The 25597-nt window shown below is 28.8% G+C and overlaps 2 protein-coding genes across 4 annotated transcripts; both read right to left on the bottom strand.

Moving 5' to 3' along the window:
* Positions 1 to 5898: 5898 nt before the first annotated feature.
* On the bottom strand, positions 5899 to 7670 carry LOC130979056 (heavy metal-associated isoprenylated plant protein 19). Of its 2 annotated transcripts, XM_057902409.1 has the most exons (4): positions 7568 to 7662; positions 7369 to 7450; positions 6563 to 6839; positions 5899 to 5923 (listed from the first exon to the last, which is right to left on the bottom strand). In XM_057902409.1, coding segments are annotated over exons 1-4 (372 nt in total). In that variant the 5' UTR covers positions 7580 to 7662; the 3' UTR covers positions 5899 to 5922. The 2 variants fall into 2 exon arrangements, with proteins under 2 accessions (XP_057758392.1, XP_057758391.1); XM_057902408.1 differs by lacking the exon at positions 5899 to 5923 and having other exon boundaries at positions 6311 to 6839; positions 7568 to 7670.
* A 2627-nt stretch (positions 7671 to 10297) lies between these two features.
* Positions 10298 to 20432, bottom strand: LOC130979642 (protein NRT1/ PTR FAMILY 3.1). Of its 2 annotated transcripts, XM_057903129.1 has the most exons (6): positions 20418 to 20432; positions 19636 to 19735; positions 17729 to 17818; positions 16861 to 17078; positions 15425 to 15984; positions 10298 to 11501 (listed from the first exon to the last, which is right to left on the bottom strand). In XM_057903129.1, the coding sequence occupies exons 3-6, from the start codon at positions 17802 to 17804 to the stop codon at positions 10619 to 10621; spliced, it is 1737 nt and encodes a 578-aa protein (XP_057759112.1). In that variant the 5' UTR covers positions 17805 to 17818; positions 19636 to 19735; positions 20418 to 20432; the 3' UTR covers positions 10298 to 10618. The 2 variants fall into 2 exon arrangements, with proteins under 2 accessions (XP_057759112.1, XP_057759111.1); XM_057903128.1 differs by lacking the exon at positions 20418 to 20432 and having other exon boundaries at positions 17729 to 17841; positions 19636 to 19741.
* Positions 20433 to 25597: the final 5165 nt, after the last annotated feature.

The following is a 25597-nucleotide window of genomic DNA, read 5'->3' as shown; positions in this document are numbered from 1 at the left end:
ATTTAAATCACGGAGAGAGTTTGGTACCAAGCTCTAAGTGTTAGCTTGAAGTCATAAATGGCCTTATTAAGCTTACTCACTAGAACTCCATTTTCATTAGAATATCCTTGACGCTAAGTCATATATGTTATCTCATCTAATTTGTCATTTAGAAAGGTATTATCAAATCCAACAGTCTCAATGGCCAATCTAGAGGAACAACAATAGTAAAGATGACCTTAACAGTTGTAGGTCTTACCACAAGCCTGTAAATCTACTCATAGTCTATGCCTTCCACCTAATGAAATCCTTGTCCAACTAATCTTAGTATTTCTCCTTTTGAATTTCTTTTAATTGCAAACATCCACTTGCTACCTATTATTGTTGAATTTGATGGTGGTTTTGCTAATGTCCAAGTATTGCACTTCTGTTATCTATTGCCTCCTTCCAATGTGCACATTGTAGAGCTTTAGCCACAATCCTTGGAACATTGTTGGTAAGGTCAATAGGTTGAGCAACTAAGACTTTGGGTTGTCACACTAGATTTGGATCTGGTGGTCATTTGATGAGCATTTAATTTGTTGTTGGAATAAGAGGTAATCTGATTTTAATTCCACTTATAAGTATAGTTCCCGCTTGAGATAGAATTGTTGTAAGTGGAGTAGAAGTTTGAATTTCTGGTGCTGAAGAGTCTGTGAGATTCTGATGAGGTTCATTAACTTCATTAGACTAATTGGGCATAGATTGAGTTGGCATATAATGCAAGGATGAGATAAATGAGTCTCTTGATGTGGTGTTGGAGTATAAGTTTCAGCATGATCTGAGGTTTGTTATGTGAATTGTGGTGTTGGTGGTGGCACATCAAGTTCAACTGTTGGATTAGAGACCTGAATCTGATAGGTGGTTGTAGTTAAGAGTTCGACAAAAGGAATAAGTGCTGCGAGATGGATTAGCAAAAAATTTTTGATACGGAAAAACACTTTCATGAAACATAACATGTTTAGCTAAATATTCTTTACCACTTTTTGCCATACATTTATAACCCTTATAATTTGAATCATATCCTGAGAACAAACATGGTTCTGGCTTGTAATTCAACTTGACTTTACTATAAAGCCTTAGGAAAGGAAAGCACATGCAACTAAAAATTGAAAAAAAAATATTGTAATCAGAAAAATGATGAAAAAAAAACCTCAAAAGAACTTTACTTTCCAACATTGGTGTAGGAAATCTATTAACGATATAGACTAAGTTCATGAATGGATCCTCCCAAAAAACTCATAAGAGGTTGTAGCCAAAAGAAGGCCCATTTCTATGATATATCTGTTCCTCTTTTCAACACTCCTTGTTGATGATGTGTGTAAGGACAAGATTTTCTATGTTGAATGCCTTCAGATGCGAGAAAACCAGCGAAAACATGTGACATAAACTTCATTCCCTGATCAGATTGTAAGGCTTTTATGCATTGTCCAGCATGCTTTTCCAAGAACTTTTTATAATTTTGAAAGGCAATTAAAAATTGATATTTGTTAGTAAGAAGGAGAATACATGTGTATTTGAAATAGGAATCTACAGACAAAATATATATTTAAAACCACTTCTTGATGCCACAAGAGTTGGTCTCCAAATATCTACAAAAATTAACTCTAAAGGTTGAGTATATACAATATCATTCAAAGAAAAATGTAATCTATGCATCTTGGCTAAAGAAAAAAGTTCACTAACATGATTCAAAATAGAAGTAGAATTGATAGAATATTTATTCAAAACATTTATTACAATCTTGAGGGTACTATGGCCTAATATTTTATGCCACAGTTTCACTATTGGATTTGTTTACATTTAGTAGCAGTATGGGCAATAGAATTGAATGAATTATTAAGTTGGTGAGTTTTCTGGTAGCATAAGTATTGGTGGCTAAGTATGATTATGATTTGACTGGCCAATAGTATCCTTACATATGGTGTATGAGGTAATCACTAAAAAGTGTTAATCATTTGGTTAAGTGAGAGTGTATTTTTTTTTTTTTTTGGGTCAGCAAGTGAGTCTATATTTGAGGTTATTGTAATGTCAATAAAATAAAATTACTTACCAAAAATAATGTTTGTGATGTGGGTCATTGGGCTTGTTTATCAAAAGAGAATTTTGTATTATCATTTCATTATTATTGTTATTAAATTCTTCGGGATATTAATACCATAATACTTTGAATTGCTTATTTCAGTCATTCTTATCAACCATTTTATCGAGTGAAATTAAATGGTCCGAGCAAAATTTGGTATTATAACATCGAATCTCTTTTCCACTATGAAAATTCTCGTGGATTCTATCTATACCATTTTCTGATGAACAAGATCTTCGAGATAAATTCAAAGTATACTTAATGACATTGGATAAGAAAAAAAGATTTAATATTTTATTAATTAAACTATCACTAATTCTTTCATATGCTAAAACTATGAGATTAAAACGGATGTATTTTGTCGTATATATAGATAACAAAGTTAGCTCTTAACTTGTAAAATTGAAAAGAGAAGAATTATCAATTCAATTGTAACTTAAATTATTTGTTGCTAAGAAAAAAAATTTAAAATAAAAGAAAAATTATTTGAGAAATATAAAAATATTTTTAATTAAAAATAAAAATTATATTGAGAATATATTTTATGTATTTTATTAGTGATTATTAATTATTTTGGGAATGAATATCATAAAATTAAATAAAAAAATTTTGAAAGAAGAAAAGACATAAAGAAAAGATAATTTAATATGAGAATTGATGTATTATCATTATCTTGTGTATTAATATACATTAGAAAAGTAATTTTATGTACATGTATTATATTATACATCATACGTGTGATGTTAAAATTAAAAAAAAAATTTGAAAAACAAACTCATAAAAAATACCACCTCACTTGAATCAAAACTCACAAATTATATATGAATAGATAGATAAATAGCTATGAAAATTATAACAATTTTTAAATAGTGAAAACAGTACTAACAAATTTTTTTATTTTATATTTTAGAAATAATAAAAGGGCATTTAAAAAATATAAAAATACAATTAAACCTAACCCCTTTTCTAGTGGTTTGTAATTGTTCATTTTCTTTTGTTTAATGAATTTGATTATCAAAAGGAGGGTTTAATTTTTTTTTCATAATTTTTGACACAATTAAATAATTTCATAAAATCAGTTTTTTCTTGGTCAAGTGATCAAATTCAATAAGTCACATCACAAACATTACTTTTTGGTAGATATAATTTTTTTTAGAAAAGTGCTAGGTAAATAATGGCTATTTTATTGGCCATTGCAATTACTTTAAACACACTCATTCCATCAAATAAGGAATGACTTCCAATGATAACTTTATACACCATATGTAATAATATTATTGGAAACGTTTCACGTGTGCCATGGTACGGTACTGGAGTTTCAAAACTCCATGTACGATCAAGTTGCTTGTAAATTTTTATCTTTTAGCAGTTTGTTAAATTACCAACTCACCCCACATTTAAAATGGAAAAGACTATGTTAGACAGTTTGTAACTTTGAGAGAAAAGACGGGGAGTTGATCGACACACAGTGAGTCTCAAAAGTTTGCATGCAATATGAACTGATCGGGCAAATAAAAAATAGATGGGTGGGAGTTACTAGTATTTTTAGGAAGCTCTGTAGTAACCACCCGTGACTGGCGGCGATTCTAGATCTGTGTGGTTTCCTGCAGCCAGCAAGTGAGTGGGTTTGGTCTGCGCAGTGTTGAGACCCGACGGCGTCTGCGGGCAGACGACTAGTACTATGAGCGTGCTGGTGTTGCTGTTGTTCTGCCTGGAAATCCATTCGGACAAGAGCTTTTCGCTAAGGGAAGGTACTCCGTCGTTGAATCAGATGTCAGAAAAGATGTCGCTTTCAATGCTAATTAACAAAAATTGCATTTTGTTACATTTAGAATACTATTATCCATGCTTATTGTAATCGAATTCTCTAGTGTTTGTCCTTGTTTCAATCTCATCATTTTCTTCTTAACATGAAGAACAACGAACTAATTTAGTCTATTTCTATTTTAACATATATGCTTTTCTATATGAAATGTAGTTTAATTTTACTAGCATTTCGGAGATAAAAAATAACAACCTATCCACTTTAATTTAACTTCTACTTCCATTCAATTTATAAAATAAAAAATAAGTTAAACCGGAAAAAGTTTGCGATATAATTTATAAACATCACAATAAAATATGTTAATAAAATAATTACATTAAAAACAATCCTTTTTATTTAGTTCTTGTTATATATGAAAACTAAATTAACAATTAAGTACATTAACTCTATTCTTGTTATGTATCAAAACTGAATTATATAACAAAAATAATTTAATACATTCAAACAAATTCATAATATCCCTAAACCTTTAAAAAACGAAACTAATTTTTTGGAATCATTAGTTTTGATATATTACAAAAACCAAGTAAGATTATGTTTAATCTTTTTTTGTTAACATATGTCATTGTGTTATTTTTTTTTATTATTTTTCACAATATTTTTTCAGTCTCAATTCTGATTTTTTAAATTTAATTTTTTTTTGGTTTGATATCTTAGCCATATAAAAAGAACACTTTCCTTTAACATGAGTTACGAATTATCAAAATATTCCATTTCTAAAAAATAAACCCTGTCCCACAAGCCCACCTCAATTTCTCATCTTTTATTTTTTTGGGTTTTACCTCAATACGTCATTAAAGGGCCCATGATTAATTGGACCTCAATGTCCATGTCCGGAAGCCTAAGCCATGCAGCTGTTAGGATAGCCGGCTACGAATTCCGTCGGTTCACTCAACCAAATTTTGGCTAAATTTAGCCTTTAACATTGGGTTAACAACTCACTTTCACGACCAGTCGAATCTCCACGCTGCATCTCACCTAACCTGAGTCCACAATATCAAAGTTTCGCTTCATCTTAGTCAATGAAATTTTTTATATTAAATCTGAACGCTTTTAGACATTGGAGTTTTGAAACTTCAGTCCCGTACCATGGCGTACGTGAAGCGTTTCCAATATTATTAGCCAGTCAAATCATAGTCATATTTAGCCATCAACACCCATATCACATCAGAAGTCACCTATTAGGTATACATATAGTAGAATTAACAGCAACATTTGATGAATTAGAAAAATTAGTTACAGATTTGGTATCACTTAAATACATAGCAAAATTATTAAAAAGATTCCTAGGGACTCTAAGATTATAAAAAGAATATGTTCTATTTCTAGACACGCCTTGAAAGAGAAAAGCCCTAGAATCTTGATCACCAATAGCGCAATAATCAGGCCAAAATTCAAAATATACATGGTTATTGGCTCCAAACTTTGAGTCGCTCAAAAGATTTTGATTAATTTGTGGCACAAGTAGCAAGTTGTTTAATCTAAAAGCAACATTTGCACAAGAATCATAAACAATTGAAGAATATGATTGAGTAATTGGAATAGCTGCTCTATTACCTACATAGAGTTGTTCAGACTCATGATTGCTTGAGGAAGAAGTAAGATGTGACATGATGACTCACGCCTGAATCTGAGAGCCATCAAGCCTCACTAACAGATGAAGAAATGGAGATATAAGCTCGCAGTTGATGAAAACTGATTGATGGAGGTGGTGGCTGAGTGTTGCAATAAGGGGTCTGCATTGGTGTTGAATTTTTCCCAAGTTTGGCTTGAATGCAGAATCCTCCACCTCTATTAAGTTCAAAAGATGAATAACTTGCAAGATTTTAGTTGTGATTTGAGACTTTGAAAACTTGATGATGCAACTGCTTCGAAATTGCTTTCAGTCCTTTTCCAGACTTCATAAAATTGTGAGAGATAAATAACTTTATTCTTGAAGCTCATGGTCATGGATTCAACAGGCCATGTGGTGAGAGTTGGATCTTGAAGCAAGCCTCCTTGTTTTGTAATACCAAAAAAGAATTTTAAAGATCTGATGAACACAACAAAGTGTAGAACTAAATATTGCTAGAAGAAATGAAAGAACTAGAAAAGCGAAAAATATTTCTTGAGTAATACATAAGCTAGTTTTGATTAAGAGAATTACACAAAAGTCACCAATCTTAACTCTACTAGCTTCTAATATAGTGCAGAATCATATTGCATGATAACTGCTTAAGGACTAGTTACAGCAACTTCTTAACTAAAATTAGTTTAACTAATTACATTGGTTAGCTTACTCCCTTGATAATCTGAAAACAAAAAACTTAAACATCAAACAAAAATCTCTCAAAAAAATTACCCTGGTAAAAAAATTTAAAATGCACGTTATTTATGATTGAGAAATTATTATACACAGCTGCATCCTACCGATTTGGGTCATGTATAGTCTATTGTCAACTATAATCCTGTATTTTCTTATATTGCTCCATATCCTATTCTAACAATATCAACATTGATCATATAACTAATAACTTATTTGTCATGATTCTATATCACTCCCTCTTTTTCAACTTCAGTCACCAAACAATAGTTTATGAGATTGGAACTTATGCTACAAAGTAACCTATTACGTATTATACACAATGTATACATACTATGCTACATGCATGGTTGGATAATATGAAGGGATTTGACCAGGATACACCACCATCGGAACCCGGGGTCTGTCTGTTCTCTCCGTTGGCTCTGCTCTCTCTGCTTTTTCCGGTTGTTCGTTCTCGGCTTCACCACCACCTTCGAAATCTTGAACTTCAAGTATCTCAACTCGACGGTTCATCTTCTTCCTTATCTTTATGGCAACCTCTGCTGGATCAAATCTGCCACATACGCATACCCTGCGTTGCTGCTTCTCAATCAGATGGGTCTCAATCTCTTCAAAATGCAGTAAGGAAGACTTGTTAAAATTTCCAATATTTTAAATCTTAATTCTTAAATATGTTTTTTTTTTATCTTTTTAAAAGATATTATTTTATTTTGATGAACTTAATTTTAATCCAATCGTCTAACCATATATATTTTTGTGGATGACCATTCATGTAGTTAATATAAATGATAATTATTTTTACTTAATGTTCCATAATTTGATATAGGTGTAAATTGTTTCAGTATATCAAAACTAAATTCTAGTTTAAACCCTCACATTTTGTTTCTCTGGTTTTAGTACTAGAAAAATTTAAATTTTTCTTATGTTTGATATGTTAAAATGTTAAATGCTGCGGTGCTACATAACATTTTAGCATGTTACTATTAGTATTTGACATACCAAAATAATGACAAAGACCAAAGCAAAACGGTTCAAATTTTCTATGACCAAAACATTAAAAAAAAAAAAAAATAATAAGGTGTATTGTACATCACCAAAAAACTTATGTTTAAGCTTTAATTAGTACAGTTCTTTTACCTTTCATCCTTAGAATAATTCTCCTTAATTTTCGGCAGCAAGCGTTGCAGTCAACATTGATTCTCAAAATCATGCAACAATACTACAAATATAAAAATAGAGACTAAAATTAAAATCTATAAAATTATGCTTGAGGAATATGATCGATCAGCTCTTGATATACATTTGTGTATGTGAATAGAATATCAAAAAATTTTACCTTTTCAGTCATGGGAATGGAATTGATAGTACCCAGGATGTGGTTTTATTTTGAATAAGCCAAAAGGCATATAAATAGAAAATAATTTTTTGGCGGTTTTGAGAATATGAATGTTCGTGGACGGTGGACCAATAGAAACTGATATTTATACCATTTCTCTTGTTTCAAATAATAAGATATTATTATATGTTCTTTGATTTTGGAATCTGATTCTAATTAGACCCAGAGAGGTAGTCGTTTGTCTTATGACTCCTTTTATCCTTGTCTTCGCCTTAAGACTACTTAATTAATTTGAGGACACAATATGGTAAGGGTAAGCATCTCTTCGTGCACATGGTTTGCATTACCTAAAGCAACAATCAAAAGCAGTGGAAGCATCTCTATATATATTTCCAAGGTTTATACTTTATAATATATAAACAGCATCAAGGGTTAATGCATAAATTCTGGTTGCCTTAACTAATTAACAACCTTGTTGGCTTTTCCAAAAAATAGTCAATCCAAATGTTCAAGAGAAAGCACAAACCTTTTTTTTCCAAACGAATGTAGACTGTAGTAATCCAAATTGATAGTAGAAGGGTGTGGTTGTGCAGGGTTATAAAGTTGTTTGTCTTCAAAATTCAAATAATAAAAAAAAAATATTTTTAAAGTCTGCACTAGTGTGCAGGATTATATCTAAAAAATTTATATGGACCACATAAGAGCAAACAATTCTCTTCTAGTAACAAACATTGAATAAATTAAGGATCTATCAACAACAAAATGTAAGTATATTATGTTCTAAAATACTATTATTAGAACACTACTATCAGAAATGCTCTAATTACTCTCAAATTTTTCTCACAGTAATTACCGTCAAATTTTACATAAGAAAAAAAAGGTAATCTCTAAAATTCATATTCTTGAAACTGTTACCGTTAGAATTTTATCTGGACTTAGAACCAACTATGAAATACTGGCAGAGTTCTTGTTGCAAATACATCAAAACAATCCAACATTATGAAACGCATGATAGAAATAAAAGTGCAGGGTGAAAGTAACACTCAAAATCTTTCGTTGACTGAGGTTACAGGAATCATACAGGAACATCATATTTTTTACTTCTTTGCTGAACAAATTTCATTGAAAAATTCTTTATGAAAAAATAAAAACAAAAAAATACAGCACAACCTATTTCCTCCGAATCAAAGCGAAAGGCAGCTATTGAGATTATTCTTCTAGGTTACAATTTCCTACCAAAACATGTATGGCATCATCCTTGCCTCCTTGGGATTCAATACAAACACCCAACTAAATGAAGCTTTGATGCAAACTAACCTAAGATACATTTTCTAGGTTAACAAGAACCTGAAAGAGAAAGACCGCAATGCACTCTTGGGCTAAATTATTCTGTGTAGTATGTACTCGTGAGTAAAGAGAGAAAAAAAGAACAAAACAAAAACAAAAACTTGATATAACTAAAAAATGTAAAAGTCACGTAGTCACCTACACATAACTGAGTTAGTTAAAGACCGTACAACTGAAGAACTGAAAATGGAAGGATCCCTGGCGTATTTGCAGTCGTCAGGATCAACTTTCAGTGATGCTCAAAACTGTCCGAAGCATCCAATTGTAGAACCTTGGGGAACTTCATGCTGTCAAGCTCTGATTGAAACCTCGCCTTTGGCAAGTGTTACCATTTTATTCCGTAACTAAACCTCTAAATCAATATGTAAATTATCCTTTATGACGTGATATATTTTAATTGGATGTTTAGTTTTAATTTGAATTAATTTAACGCAATAAAAATTAACATCTTAACTAAAATAAGGCCATTTTATAATTAAATATTTTTTTATTATTTTACAAATTTTTTTAATTTAGAAAAGCTTCGTCCAATATTTTTGTAATATATTTAAATCATTTTCAAAAGGCTTTGTCAATGCAAGGGGGATGGAACAGCACAGGATTGAGAAGTTAGAGGCGAATTAGTAGTAGCGGGAAGACTAGTGACCAATAGAGTTGACATTTGACAATTCATGTATGTCTTGTGAAAGGAACATAAGGAATTTATTATTCTCTAAAAAGGTGAAAATTTAGACTATTTTCTAATACTGAAATACATCAAAGTAATACTTGGATTTTTAATGTCTTTTGTGTGAATATTCAACCATTGAATTTGCACCAAGTTAATTGGAATCTGTTTAAAAAATTATAATCTATCCAAATTTCTTTTGTATGGCTAAATGTAATTATTATATGCACACACGTTTGTGTGTATACCTTATGGTAGCGTTTGTTTTCAGGTACTGAGACAGAGACTGAGAGACTGAGACTCAGTATTGTGTTTGTTAGTTCAGAGACTGGTACTAAAATGTCTGTCTCTGTCTCCAAAATTTCAGTATTTCAGTACCTCCAAAAAGTAGGGACACAGGAGACTGAAATTTTTAGAGATGAAGACTGAAACTTTAATAACATTTTATACCTAAAATACTTTCATTTCAATTAATTAATTCCAATTTTACCATTTGTGCAAATTAAATTAGAGTTTCATTCCTATTTTAATTCCTGTCTCCCATTTTGCACCAAACAGAATACTGAGATTTGTTTCAATCCCTGTCTCTTAGTCTCAGTCTTTCTGTCTCTGTCTCTCCACCAAACGCTACCTATATGTATCTGTTACTAAATATATTTTATAAAAAAAATCATTATAATGATAAATAAACACGTATACATCCTTCAAGATAAAAATGGTGAAAAATATATATTTTTATGTAACCACTACACCAAGATAAAATTATTACTCAAGTCATCGGTAAGTTCCTCTACACACACACATATCTTCCTTCTATACATCATTATTTTGTAACTTCTGTATATCATCTTTGTAACATTTGTGGAAACATGAAAACAACATAATATGATCCCGGTACTTTTCTTCTGTCTTCATTTTTAGTAATAATAATGATCATTATTATTTATAGTACGTGGTTTCCAAGTGTCTGCAAAGCATGCAGGCGATCTAGCTGAAAACAATGGGAAACTCAAAACAAGTAAATAACTGAATTCCTATTAAACGGTGGTAAGTTCCACTTGATTCTCTTCTGAGCTGGTGCTATCTTTGTCATGGACCTGAATTGGCTTGTAAGTGTAGTATTTCACACAAAATATGTAGTAAATAAGATTAAGGAATTGCAAGATTGTGATGAGCCAATAAAAGTACTCTAACTTCCCTTTGTTGAGGTTATTATCCGGAAGCCAATTAGACCCATTGGGCCCACGAGTGAACTTATGGACCATAGTGACCAAAAGTGTGCTCACATAGTTCCCAAGAGAAATGGAAGTCCAAAAAAGTGCCATAGCGGTGCTTCTCATACTCTCCGGAGCCTGGTCATAGAAAAACTCAAGGTGCCCAATGGACATAAAGGCCTCGGCAATTCCATGAAGCCCATACTGTGGTACAAGCCAAAATACAGAAATAGGGATTATAGCAGAGGAATGGTCAATAAGCCCATGGGCCATAGCGGCCTTCTTACGCTTAATTTCGACGAATCCGGCAACTAGGGTGGCCAAGGTTGAGATCACAAACCCAATCCCCATCCTGTGGAGGAAGCTGATGCCTCGGTCTAGCCCGGTGAACCGGCGGGCTATACGGATGAAGACTCGATCGTAGAAGGCTGTGGTGGCGAGCATGGCCGTAATGGTGAAGACGGACATGGAGCCTGCTGGGATCTGGAAGGTTTTGGTGAGGTGTCTGTCCATTGTTTTGGCTTGTTGGAGGGAGAATGTGCCTTGTTGGGCATAGGCTGTGATCAGAAGAATACCTGAGGCCCATATTGGGCCCATTCTGATTAAAGATTTTAGTTCCTCAACCCTGTGAATTGTGTTTAGCTTCCATAAGTTTGGTGACTTTGTATCATCCCCTTCTGTCACCACGGTTGCCTTGTCCAGAAATCTGTATCAATTTTAAAAGACTATCAGTTATTATTATCTTCCTTTCGCATGTTCAAAAAATATTATATTTACATAATCCTTTTCAACTAGACTTCATTCCCAATTTACTTTTCTAATACTACATGCGCAGTTCTATCAAATTTACTGTTAATTAAACGATTACGTTTTCATTAAACTAAACTACACTAAATAATTTTTATATAAATGAATATAAAAAGAAGTTACAGATGATGTGTAACTAAATATCTGAATAAAATATATCTTAGTAATACATAAGTTACTTATTTATTTATTTTACTACTAAATTTTGCTATCAATGTTACTTAAACTGTAGAACTTTGACAAGACAAATACATATGAAATACATCTATCAAATTTAGTCAAGAGAAGCATATGTGGAAACCAAATATAAAATAAAATCTAAAATTTATATTAGAAGAACAATCTGACTATTTAAACATTAATAACAAATTACCAATGATAATTCTTTTTATTTCTCACAAGTACTCCATTAATAATAAATTACCTAATGATAAACCTTTTTATTTCTTGTAGTATCTCTAACATAGTAAGTTAATTCATTATAGATTTAAGTTTTATTTAAAAATTTATCGTTGATTAATAAAGTATTACATGCACAAAATATAATTTAAAATCTCGAGACTTGTTATTTGTTTAAGGAGACAAGTGAACATACTACGACTAACGACTCTTTCCACTAATCAAATTGGTTTATCCAATGATAATTTATTAAACAATTATGTTACGTGTAGATTAAAATTAGACACTAAAATTAATTATCAGTATAAAATATATATTAAAATACAAACACATATTAAAAATAAATTAAATCACATATATATTTATATACAAATATATTAGTAACTAATTTTAGTGTTTAAATAGCATTTTTGTTTATTAAAAAGCCTCCTGTATGATTTTGTAGAGAGTTAGTGCAAATCCTATTCCCACTCATGACATCTACATGGTTCTAAAGCTTTCCGTGCGATGAGTTGTCAATCCGGTTGTAGAAATAGCATTCGGCTAAAAGGAAATAATCGTTGGGTGAAAAATAAGGATAATGATAAGTATCCTATGGACCAAAGTGGAGCTCTCAAAGTCTGAGACTCTCTGGACCTTGTTAGGAAGAAAGTGGAAAGGTAGGGGCTGACTAGAAAAGGATTTGGTGCCCACTTGCCTGCTACTTGCATGGGTTGCCCATAATAAATAGATCGACACAAAAATGTGGTGGCGGTGATCATGATCAAGTGAACAAAAAGTTACTCATATAGTATATGATTTCATTAGGCACAGACACAGACATAAGGACAAGATTTGAGTCGCATGTGGACAGGACCAATTAATGATGTGAACTCCTCAATAATTCACCGCTAAGGCCTAAGAGAAGCGAAATTAAATTAGAATTCAATCATTCATCATGCCAATAGAAAGAAGGATTGGCAAGTATTTTATTTTAATTTTATTCTAAAAATTTTTAATTTGTATCAAATATATTTTTAACAGTTAATTTTTTAAAAAATATAAAGATAAATTCCGTAACAATTTTTAAAAAAATAACTTTTAACAAAAAGCAAATCAAATATCATTGTCATGTATTATTGTTATATTGGACTTAAATTTTTTAAAAATTTAATTATCAAGAATATATTTTATATAAATCAAAAATATTTTAGATAAAATTGAAATCAAATAAAACTTAAAAATATTTTTAAAATTTTTAATAAATTTTAAAGACAAAATATACTTTACTTTTTAAAATATCAATATTAAATAGTTAAAAAAAATTAGTTACTAATTAATTGTCATTAAATTTATATTTGTAATCAAACTTCATAATAACATAATTAAATTAGAATTGCATTCATTAATAATTGACCACTTTGTTAAAAAATTAAAACAATATTTATAGATATATAAAAATATATAATAATAACTATTATTTTGTGTTCATAGAAATTTTTAATTAGTAAAATTCTCCGTGGTATTTTTAATATCTAATTATATGGAGTGGGAGATGCATGACTTATTCTATTTATCTATTGGATGGGATAAGCTATTTGTATGGATTTCACTTAAACTATCAATTTACCCATGATGTTCAACTCACAATAATATAAGCACTTCTCTTTTGAATTTATTTTTATACTTATGCACTTCTAATATCTCACATGCACTTCTAATATAGTTGGTGAAAATCATACGCAAGTATTTATGTTAATGTTAAATAAATTTTGATAGAACTCTATTTTTACTATGAGCATGTTTCACTTGGGTATCCATTAAAAAATCTCCACTAGTGTCAACCTTAGCTTGAATCGTTTGAGCGAAAAGTTCAAAGTTAGAATCAAGCCACGCATGCTCAGGCACGTCGCGTCAAGGGTTTCAAAAAGTCAATTATTAATAACGAAATAGGTGAATAAGTAAAAATAGGTAGAAACTATAATAAACTGATATTAAGTAACTCTTTAAATAATATGCTATTTGTTGAAAGTGCAAAATACACTAATTATTAGAAGGTGACCAAATCTTTCAATTTTATTAATTAGTATAAACAGAAATATTTGGTAATTAAAATAAATTAATTAAAATAGTCAGAACGGTAATAATTAATAAATACTAAAACATTGATAGCTGGTATATTATTGATTTCTAGTGGATAAAATTCAAGGGTGGTTGAGATATGTCGCTGCATTAAATTTTAGGAAAAGTATAGGTAACCAATAAGATTTTTGAACAATGTGTAAATAATGTGAATTAATAGGATTAAAAAAATAAATTTAATTAGTAGCATTAAATTAGAGTGTAGTATATTTTCATTTGATTGGTGATTGTTCATATTGTTCAAAATTTTTATTATTCTCCTAGCACTCCCCTAAATTTTAAACCTCTTTCAAAGAGGAAAATGACTGTTTGACAAGAAGAATCCACTTTTTAAAGTCGGAATGAGGTGGAAATTATAGGAAACAAAAACAGAAAACAACGATAATCATATGAGACTTGTACTATACTTCTATTTCATAAAAATTAAAATAAAGTCCAACATTGGAGACCAAAGAAATAATAGTTAACTCATGTAGGTGCCAATACTTAATTGATTCCTGTGCCGATAGGCCACTAATCTAGTAGATTATTGGAATAAAAGCGACATTAGCAAGAACCTATCCCACTATATATTACATTTTAGCTGTCCTCGAATTTTATCTATTAATGATTATAAAAAATTAACGAATATTTAATTTTATCCTTTATAAATATTAGTTAAACAAAATTCACAAACACATAAACTTATTTACAAATGGACTTTATTAGAAAGGTAAAGAGAAGCTTGGTTTGCGTTTTTATTTTTTATTTTTATTTGTAATATTTTTTGTTTTTAAAATTTTATGAAAAAAATTTATTTTTTATGTTTATCTTTTATTTTATTTTTTTTACAAAATTTAAAAAAATATATTAAAAATAAAAATTAAAAATTCAAACTAAATGCACGCTAATATTTTCGTTATCAACAATTAGCTAACAAAGTAGTAGAAAAACAAAGATTAAGAATTTAAAATATTAGTATAAAGAAAAAAAGATAAATATTCGCTTAAATAAGTTATTATTTTGATATTTTTCTTTTACTATATATTTATAGTAATATTATATAAACAGTAAATATTATTATTTTGAGAAATTCTGAGAATAAGATAAGGATTTACCACAGTAAATATTATTATAGAAAAACAAAGATTAAGGATTTAACAAAGATTAAGAATAATTTGAGAATAAGATACCTAAGCCCCTAGCAAGCAATCATTAACTAATAACCAAACCCAATTATTGAATGAAGGGATTAAATTGCCACATTTATTCAAACAACCATAACACAAAAGCAGGCAGAAAATCAAAGAGAGTAACACTTACTTCATCTGTTCGGTGTGAAGGAGTTTCCCACCCAAAGAAATCGAAGCATCGAGTTCATCATTCTGGTACAAGCACTGAGCGGGGGGCAAATTCGATATTTTCCTCTTGCGAAACGCAGCCACAGCAACTTGTACGAGTCGGGTAAACGGGCTGCCCGACGGGTCCAAGTTCCGGTAAAGTGGGTAGCCAACAATGAAGGCAATAATTGAGAGGAACATAGCAACCGTTGGAATCCCAAGGCCCAAACCCCACCCAATGTTATCTTGAATGTACACAATTACCGTTACAGCGACAAGTATGGATGCTCCCATGACAAAGTAGTACCAATTGAAGTAACCCCATGTCTTCGTTGACTGCTTGGGGTCCGATTCGTCGAACTGGTCGGCCCCAAATGCCACTACACAGGGTCGGATTCCACCAGACCCGAGGGCCCCAAGCAGCAGCGAGACATAGAGGATTGCCAGCTGTCCTGAGTTTGCTTGTTGGCACACCTCCTCCCCTTTGCAAGGTGGTGGCCTTAACTGTGGAACCACTGCTGATACTGTCAAGCTAATCATCCCCTGATATTATTAAATTTGATAAAATAAAAAAAAAAAGCAAATTAGATTCTATCAATAATATAAATATATGAATTATCATCGTTCATAAATAAAAATCAAAAGATCCATGTTGTGAATTTAAAAGGTGATATATATTATTTTCACATTGCACGTTGGAGGCTTGAAGCGGCTAGTAATTCTTAATCTTCTACGTACTATTTAATTATTTATTTATTTATTTTAATTTATTTTTTGTGTGATCAATATATATCATCTACTGAATTCATAAATATATATATATATATATATATATATATATATATATATAAAATAGTAGATTAATAGGTATACTTTTATTATTAATATTTTATTTAATCTATATGTAATAGAAATAAATATAAAATTATTTAAGATGGTAGTGTTATAGTTTTTTAACAAATGGTTTAGATTCAGAATTTACAAATAAAAAAAAAAAACTCCCTGCACCATACATGTAAAAAGTTTTATACATATATTTAATTATATCATATTAAAAAAATATTATATTTTATATCAATTGCATAGTTTTAAAAAAAAAATTATGATTAGTTAATTGTGTAAAAATATTTATATTATTAATGTTTCAAAATTAAATTAAATTCTTTTTAATATATGAAGAAGATTTGTTTTTAGAGAAAGAAATATTAGACACTAATCTTCCCTGTACCTCCTTATATCCAAAGGGATATATATGCGCCAAAAAGATTAGGTTAATACTCCTTTTGTAAATATTATTTTGTATGGACCAAATTTACACATTGTTAAATTAATTAATATTTGAAGATATAAAATTATTAATTTCCTAACATTAGTCATAAAATTTTGAAAGAAAGAGAAGAGAGATAATAGAGGCTCAACTATTTGGTATATTATGGAAGCGACGGTGATGGTCCAGAACTTTCCGACATAGGCATCGGAAATGAAGGCACCAAGCAATGGTGTCAAGCTTGCAGTTCCACCAAAGTTTGTTAAAGTGTTAGCAGCTTTGGTTAACGGCATGTGAAGCTGTGTTGTCAAGTAGCTTATCATGTTTGTACCGAATCCCACCACTGCCAACTTCTCCGTAACTTCATTTGCTGCAACACAAAAACAAGGTTTATTAATATTAGCCAATGTTTTTAGAATTTAATTTTGATTTACTATCCAAATAAAATAGTTTTATACGTGCATCTAATTATTATATAACGTCGTTTTATATTAATTGTGCAAATAAAAAAACACATATGGTTAAATTACAGTTGTAAAATATTGTATAATATTAATGCATTAAAATTAAGTTCATATGTTAACTAACATTTTATTTTTTATATGAATTTAATATTTAAAGTATAAAGTTTCAAATCTTAAATAAAAACAATAAATTTTATTTTGTTATGCAACCTTGTTTAAAGTCGTCCACCAATTAATAATTTAGCATTTTTCATACCGCTGATAGGACCAGGGTGTAGCTGGAAACTTTATTGCTAAGGGAACATTAGAATTAAGTGTTCATAATAATAGTAATAATAATAATAATTGGGGAGGAAGAGAAGTGGAATTTAAGAAGCATGAACAATTTTCTAACTGATTTCAAAACGTTGGGTGTGGTCATAGCCTTCTTTTGATGTTGGAAAGGAGGAGCTAGCAAGAAGATTTAGTTGATTCGATAAATTATTTTCTACTTTTATTATTGTAACAGATGATAAGCTGGAATTAAATATGTTGTGGATGGAACTAATAAGCTTACCAAAGATAAAGGGCATTGTAACAAGCCCTCCCTTTTTTGTTGTAGCACTAGCATGGTGGTTTTCATTGTGCTCCATCTTTGCAAAACGAACTGTATGTGTTGTTAGTCTTGTACTACACAAAATGGGCAGCAAGAGATAGAGTTATATATAGAGGCCAGGAGGCTAAGATTCATGGGGTAGTAACATCTCTCTCTTAGCTTCTTCACACGTACCACTCAACTAACGCTGATGTGTTGTTATTACCACGCATAAAAACAAAGTATAAGAAACAGGGATTATCTTTCTTTATTTTAATTTGTTCCCTGTGTTAAATCTTCTAAATCTAAACAAAACTGAATATGTGAGAAATGTGAATTGAACACAATAGTTGGCCGACATGGGACAAGAAAGGGATTTATTTTTCCTTTTTCTTTTTTTTTTTCATTTGGTTTGTTGGGTTTTCTTTTATTTAATTTATCTGTATATTTATTTAAAAGTTTGCTTTGTGAACTGTTTTAATTTTTTATGTTTGAGACAAAGAGATGGGAAAAAAGAAAAAAAAAAGTGAATATCTCATCCGTCTTTCTGACTATTATCTCGAAAGGACAATGAGGCTCTCAAGAAAAAAAAAATACTCAATCCGGTTTTTAATATTTTTTTTGACTGACTAGCTCTTGTGAAAAAAAATATATGAATTTTTTTTACAAGAACCTCGTCGTCCTTTCGAAATAATTGTCAGAGACCGGATTGAATTTTTTTTTGTTAAAGGTCTTATTGTCTTTCGAAATAATTGTCAAGAGCTATTTTAGATTTTATTAAATAAAAAAAGAAAGTGTACAACGAAGATCCCCAATTGCAACTGCAATTGAATACGGAGATTCATAACTCATTTCGGTTATTCAAAAACACCATCTTAATCTTAGGCATTGTAATTAATTAATAATCTTTGGGGAATTTTTTACTTAAAAGATATTCCAACAATTAATAAAACTTGCTTCATTTATTTCTAATTGAATACTTGTAACTTGTAATAAGTGTATAATATATAGGAGACCACTCTAATAAAAACACTAAAAATATTTTTTTGTAAGACGTTCACATATGTCATGTTATTATTGGACATCTTTATTAAATTGGTTAATAATTTTTTTTATTATAAACCAGAATAAAATCGGTTTATTATAGCAACAATAATAAATCCAATTGTCTTTGTATTATAATTATTAGACTCGATTTGATCCGATCAAATTATACCATCTAAATCGAATATCTTTAAATTTTTCGATAAAAAAACAATTATATTCCTGATTTTTTGTTTTTCGGATATTTAAATCCTTAAAAATTTAAAAATACAATTAAATTCTTAAAAAAATTAGATTTATTGTTATTGTTATTGTTATAAAAATCGATTTTATTTTAATTTGTTAAAAAATTAAAAAATAACCAGTTCATTAATACGTCCAATAATAATGTGATATATAAATGTCTTTAAAAAAAATATTTTACGCATATTTATGAGAGGATCTCCCTAATATATATATAATTGCAAAATCAATAGTATTCTGGCACCTTATTATATATGAACTGCCAATACTAAAAAAAAGGTCAGCACTACTGCTCAATAGATCTATGCTAATCCTCGCTCGAATTGTGACAAATTGTTAGCTTTTAGATAATTTGTTATAACTAATCACGGGCACACTAAAAGAGAAATGGCTATTTATAGAAGAAAAACCTTCTATATGTATCACATTTGCCAATTTCATGCGGTGCTCATTTGAGTCGTAAACCATTTTCCTAACAAGTTTTTTATCTATCTTGGTAAAACAGAAAATAATATGTACCAATTCAACTAATTAACAACTATAAAAAATTCAAAGACTTGTGGTAAGGGAATTATTGCTAATTAATTACAGCAAGCAATTACCTTTCTGGTTTCAATTGTGAATTATTGAAGTACCTTTCCAATAATTTTCTTTTGCTTATTCATGTTTCCTGATTTCCACAAACTTCTTGGACATATATAGCTGCATGAACACAAAATGAAATTATGAACAAAAAAGACATAAGAAACATGATATAAAACGGAACACAATATATATATATATATATATATATATATATATATATATATCATTACAACAAAAATAATTTTTAATGATATTTTTAATTCAATAACATGCATGATAGTCACTATATGTCATATTTAATTCATATTTTTGTAGTAATTATATATTTACTGTTATTAATATATGTCATAATAGCAATAACAATGTTAGAGAATCAATAAAATTTATTGTTTTTGGCCAATAATTAGTCTATAATATTTAAAAAGGTGAGCTAAAAATATGTTATTGGATTGTTAAATTAAAAAAATTAAATTGATAACTAAATGTGTTAGTCAAAAATAATAAATTAAGCTGGTCATTGAACTTTTCTCTAATAGCAATGATATATTTTTTGTGATTGTTAAAAAAATATTTATGAATAATTGGATAATTATTGTTAAAATTTTTTAATAATAAGATATAAGAAAATTAATGTATAATTATTTGATAAATATATTAATGACTATTTTTATAATTATTATAAATAAAATAAATAGTCACTAAATATGATTTTCTGAGTAGTGCACGGAGAAACACAAGCTAATAGAAAATATTAAAAAATTATTACTAACTAATGTGAATAAAAAAATATATATTAAACCTGGTGTATTTGTAGTCAATCAAAAGTACAATAAACATTAGATTCTTAATAACGTATGTATTAGAGCTATGGTTTCGCTAGCTCAAGAAGTAAATAATGTTTCATTGCGCCGATTAAATAATAAAAGAAAGCACTACTTTTCTCCACCAATACATGGTCAATTGGAGTGATAAATTTATATTCATTTCTTTTAACACATGATCTTGAGTTTAATTTTCGGGTATGAAGTAAAAACTATTTTTATATATTTTCAACGACCATTGTATAGAATTAAGAATTACTTTCAATAAAAAATTGCACTTTTATTTTAAGTTAAGAGTATGACATTTTGAAATTAAAAAATATGAGATTTTTAATGTTGCCCATTTAAAACAATTACTTTATTAACTCCAAAGACTATATAATATTATATCACCAATAAATATTATTAATTTGTTTATATTTAATTAGTAATAATTTATATTTATATTTATAAATATTTTATACATAAAAAATATATAATTTACATATATATTTATTATTAGAATTTTATACATATAAATTAATATAGTTTATACTTATATTTTTTAAAATTTGTATATATAAATTAGTAAAATTTATTTATTAAAAATAATTAAATATTTATGCTGATTAAATAATGATCCAAAATATTAAAAATTATTGACTCCAAGAATTTTTTTATAAAATTTTCTAATTTAAAAACAAATCTTGAAAAACGTTTATAAAAAAGTTCTTTCAGAAACAAATCCAAGTACACGTCTAACCGAATGGTTAGCAATATTTCTACTTAAAATAATGGTTTAATTATTTTGTTGATATCTATAATTTTGTGAAATTTTTAATTAGATTTTTATATTTTTTTCTTTTAATTAAATCTTTATATCAATTTTTTTTTAATTGAGTCCCTATACTTTTTGTTTTTTTTATTTGAGTCCCTACACTAATTTTTTTTAGTTAAATTCCTATATAATTAAGCTAATTATTATCAAAATGAACCTAATTAAAAAAAATTTGGTATAAAGATTCAATTAAAAGAAAAAAAATATAAAGACCTAATTAAAAATTTTGTGAAAATATAAAGTCCAATAGAATAATTAAATCTAAAATAAATAAAAAAACAGTTGGAGAATTTTTTAGGTATTTTCAAAATAAATGAGAATTTAGTCTATTTTATTTTCTGTTGTAACACATCAACAATGTGAGTTATTTTATTATTTAAATTTAAATGTTAAAACTTAAAAAAAAGCCACACACTTTTTGAACTAACTCCTCTCTCTATAATTATTAAAACCGGACCTGATCGATCGGTTCGATCAAAAAACTAGTTAATCGAATTTTATATCGGTCCAATTTAATATTTGAACCAAATAAGGTAGAGAATCAGTCAAATTCAAAGTGAATCGATAAAAATTAGTCAAATTTAGTGAGGTCGGTCCAATCGAACCGCTGAAAGTTAAAATTTTTTTAAAATTCCTATCCTCAATGAAAAAGATACCAATTACAACCACCATATCATACTTCTTGTAAATTTATCTGCAAATTATAATATATATATATATATATATAATATATATATATATATATCTTTCATCGAATAATTTACTTCTATTTAATTTATTTTAATTTTAGTTATAAATTCACTTATTTTTAAATTAATTATATTTTTATTTAAAAATAATTATAAACTTACTTATTTTTTATAATTATATAATATCTATTAATATTATTTTTTAATAAATATTTGTAATATATTATAGTATAATGGATATAAATTAATTAATAAATTATTAAAATTTAAAAATAATAATTTTAATATAAAAACAAAATAAAATATTTATAATAGAATAAAATTAACAAAATATTTATTTTTTCTATTCTATATTATTATAAAATAGCTAGATATTTTTAAAATGTTAGTGAAAATATATATTTTAAATTTTAATTTTAAATTTTTTATTATTTTTTATTTTTTATTTATATAGAATCAAGTTAACCGGTTCAACCTACCAGTTGAACCAATAATTCAATAATATGACCAATTCGATTATCGATTCAATTCTAACAATTATGCATCTCTCTTTCTAACAATACTATTGTGTTATAACATTAATGGAATGAATTAAAAATTCTTATTTGCTCTTATAACACCTAAAAAATTATGGAAACAATCTTTTTTCTTTCAAATATATATTTCATTTCTTAAAGAAAAAACCATGAAGATAAAAAAATACACAGTTTTTCTAGTAAGAATGAAGGCTAGAATTTAAACTCTATTCTAATTTTATTTAAAAATTTAAATCTCTCTATTTGAACTTTAAACTTTAACTCTTAATTCCATCTTTGTTGACTCTACCCACAAAAAAAAATTATTTTCATTTGAACACAATATTTAGACTTTCAATATTTTACAATATCAACTATTATTTATGTATTATTAACAAATTGAATTACTAATTTGGTGACATTAAATATTTATGCAAAATAAGAAAATTAAAAATTTTAATTATATATATATATATATTAAAATTGCGGATTGGAATGATTGGATTGACTCGATATCCGGAATCGAACCTATCCGCTGTCGATCAGGTTGTTCATCTACTTCGACTGATTTCATTTGAATTAATTAGAACAAGATGGGAAGTTGGGAACAATCCATTTTGTTATTTAAAAAAAATGGAACTGAAAATTCAAATTTTATTATGTTAATAATTGATATATTATAAAACATTGTATTAGAAAAGAAGGGTAATGGTTCATACCGGCGAGAGGCATAGATAGTCCAAAAAGAAAGGAGAAGAAAAGGAGAAGAAGAAAAAGAAAGAAAAGAAAACAAGAAGTGTTTTACGATGGCATGGTTTTAGGAAAAGACTTAAAGTAGTTAAAGAAATATTTGAACAACTCATGCTTCAATCATAAAAGTATTTAATTTATATCATGCGACTAATGATAAATTGTTAAAATAGTATATGAAAATTCATGTTTATGACAAAAATAATTTCAAAAAAACAAACAATGGATAAATAGTCGAATCATTTGAAAATATGAAAAAAATAATTAAAAGTATCATATTTTTTATAAGTAGTAAAACAAATTTTGTGTTTAGCATAATAATTTATTTATTTGATTCGAATTTTTGTAAAAATAATTGGATAATTAATTAATTATTTAAAAGATATATACAAAAAAACTAATCATTTAAAAAAATTCACTTAATATAAAATTATCTAAATTTTATAGAAGATTTTTTTTCTAAAGCCTTTTTTGATCATCTCTATGTTCAAGTAATTTAACCAACCAAGTTCAACCAAGTAGCTTTAACCTAATTCACCTCTATGCGCCATTACATTTAACAAATTTTTGACTTAATGTGCGAATATATATAACTGCCTTTTTTCATGCGGATTTCGTTTTCTTTTTTTAATTTTCTCAACGTTTTCTATATTTTCTATGCTCTCTTCCTTCTCTGCACTCTTTGTGTTCTCTTCTTTCTTTGTGTTCTCTTCGTTCTCTGCGTTCTCTTCGTTCAAGATCAATGCTATTTTATCTAATTTGAAACTTTGAACAGGTATTTCGTTTTTGAAGAAAATGAATGATTCAAGTTCAGACTATCAATTGAATCAGGACGAATTGGATTATTATTTTGAATCGAATTAAGTGGCTAAGGTGTGGTTCGAATCTAGTTAATGTAGTTTGTTAGTAGTTTATGATTCTGTAGTTCATTAGTAGTTTATGATTCTATAGTTGAATAATTTTGTTTTTGTTTTTGTAAAAATTGTTGTTCATGGTTAATGGTTTGAATTTGAATGTAATGTAGAAGTTTTGAATCTGAATTATTATTTTGATGAATCTGTTTCGTTTCCAGTTTAGGTGCATTTGAAATTATAATTTGGTTTATTTTAGAGATGCTTCGGTGTATTTTCAAATTCAGACTGTTAATTGAACCAGGGCGAATTGGATTATTGTTTTGAATTGAATCAAGTGACTGAGGTGTGGTTCGGATCTAGTTAATGTAGTTCGTTAGTAGTTTATGATTCTGTAGTTGTATAATTTTATTTTTGTTTGTGAAAATTATTGTTCATGGTTGATGGTTTGAATTTAAATGTAATGTAGGGAGTTAAATCTCAATTTGACCCCTGAAAATTGGCTCAATACTCAATTTAACCCTTACAGTTTTGTTAGCCCCAATTAGAACTCCCAAATTTGCAATAATGACTCCCGGTTGCCCATGTGATCATCTCCGTCACCAAAATGCTGATCTGGCACATGTACTTAACACACAGGACATATCTATCGCGACGTTGTATTGGTTTCGTGCCCAAACTCTTTGAAAGCGATATCGTTTAAGTATGGATGGGTGTTAAAACTCGCCTTCCAAACCGCATCACACATAAAAGACTCTTAACCATCCCACCATCATAACCACCATTGTTTTTCTCTCCATGTACAAGCTTCACTATAATTGCATTCACCATCAATAATAACAACAATAAAAAATTCGATTTTTTTCGAAAAAAGGGTAGAGGTAGATAGAGAGAGAAGCAGAAGAGGAAGCAAAATTGTTGTACTATGATGCACCGACGATTTGAGCGATGTTAATGTTGTTGCAGTTGTGGCAGGCCTTTGTGTTGAAGGGGAGAGGGACCAAAACGATGTCATTTCAAGGTGACATCGTGAGTGAAGGTTTTTAAACATCAGTGGAGGAACAGAGAAATATGGATTCAAATGCCACTCCTGCAAAACCCACGACCTCGACCAAGTTGGAAAAAAGAGAGGTGCAAGGCTCTGCGAGATCCGAAGGCCACTCCTGTCTCCACCTTTTGTTGTTGTTGTTATCACGAACCACCACAAATTACATGTGTTTAGAGTGTGGTGGATTTGGAGTTGTTGGTGGTATATAGTTTAGAGAAGACGGGAGAGTCGGAGGTTTGGATAGAAATGCGGTAGGGGTGGTGAGTGTGGTTGATATGGTAAGACATACGGGAATGATTGGTTCCATGTGAATGTGACCTAGTGGAACTTTGATTGCTACTCCCAATCATCTCTGAAAAGACGACAATAGATGATCAATTTTAATTGTAGGGCCAGATTGAGTCATCTAATACCTTCTATACATCATATAATCGTTACCAAGCACACTAAGCACTAAACAGGCCACATGGAAAACAATGTGTCAAGTA

This window comes from Arachis stenosperma, chromosome 5, assembly GCF_014773155.1.
Source record: "Arachis stenosperma cultivar V10309 chromosome 5, arast.V10309.gnm1.PFL2, whole genome shotgun sequence".
Taxonomy (NCBI): Eukaryota; Viridiplantae; Streptophyta; class Magnoliopsida; order Fabales; family Fabaceae; genus Arachis; species Arachis stenosperma.
This window is presented reverse-complemented; position numbering and strand designations above follow the sequence as displayed.

Bases quoted from the DNA above. Each gene is read 5' to 3' on its own strand.
- LOC130979056 (XM_057902408.1), bottom strand. The intron at 6,840-7,368 runs GTAAAAGAACTG...TGCATTTTGAAG, and splicing joins AATTATTCTAAGGATGAAAG to AGATTGAGACCCATCTGATT.
- LOC130979642 (XM_057903129.1), bottom strand. From the start codon at position 17,804: ATGGAGCACAATGAAAACCACCATGCTAGTGCTACAACAAAAAAGGGA. The intron at 17,079-17,728 runs GTAAGCTTATTA...TTTGTGTTGCAG, and splicing joins TACAATGCCCTTTATCTTTG to CAAATGAAGTTACGGAGAAG. The intron at 11,502-15,424 runs GTAAGTGTTACT...AAATTGATACAG, and splicing joins CTTCACACCGAACAGATGAA to ATTTCTGGACAAGGCAACCG.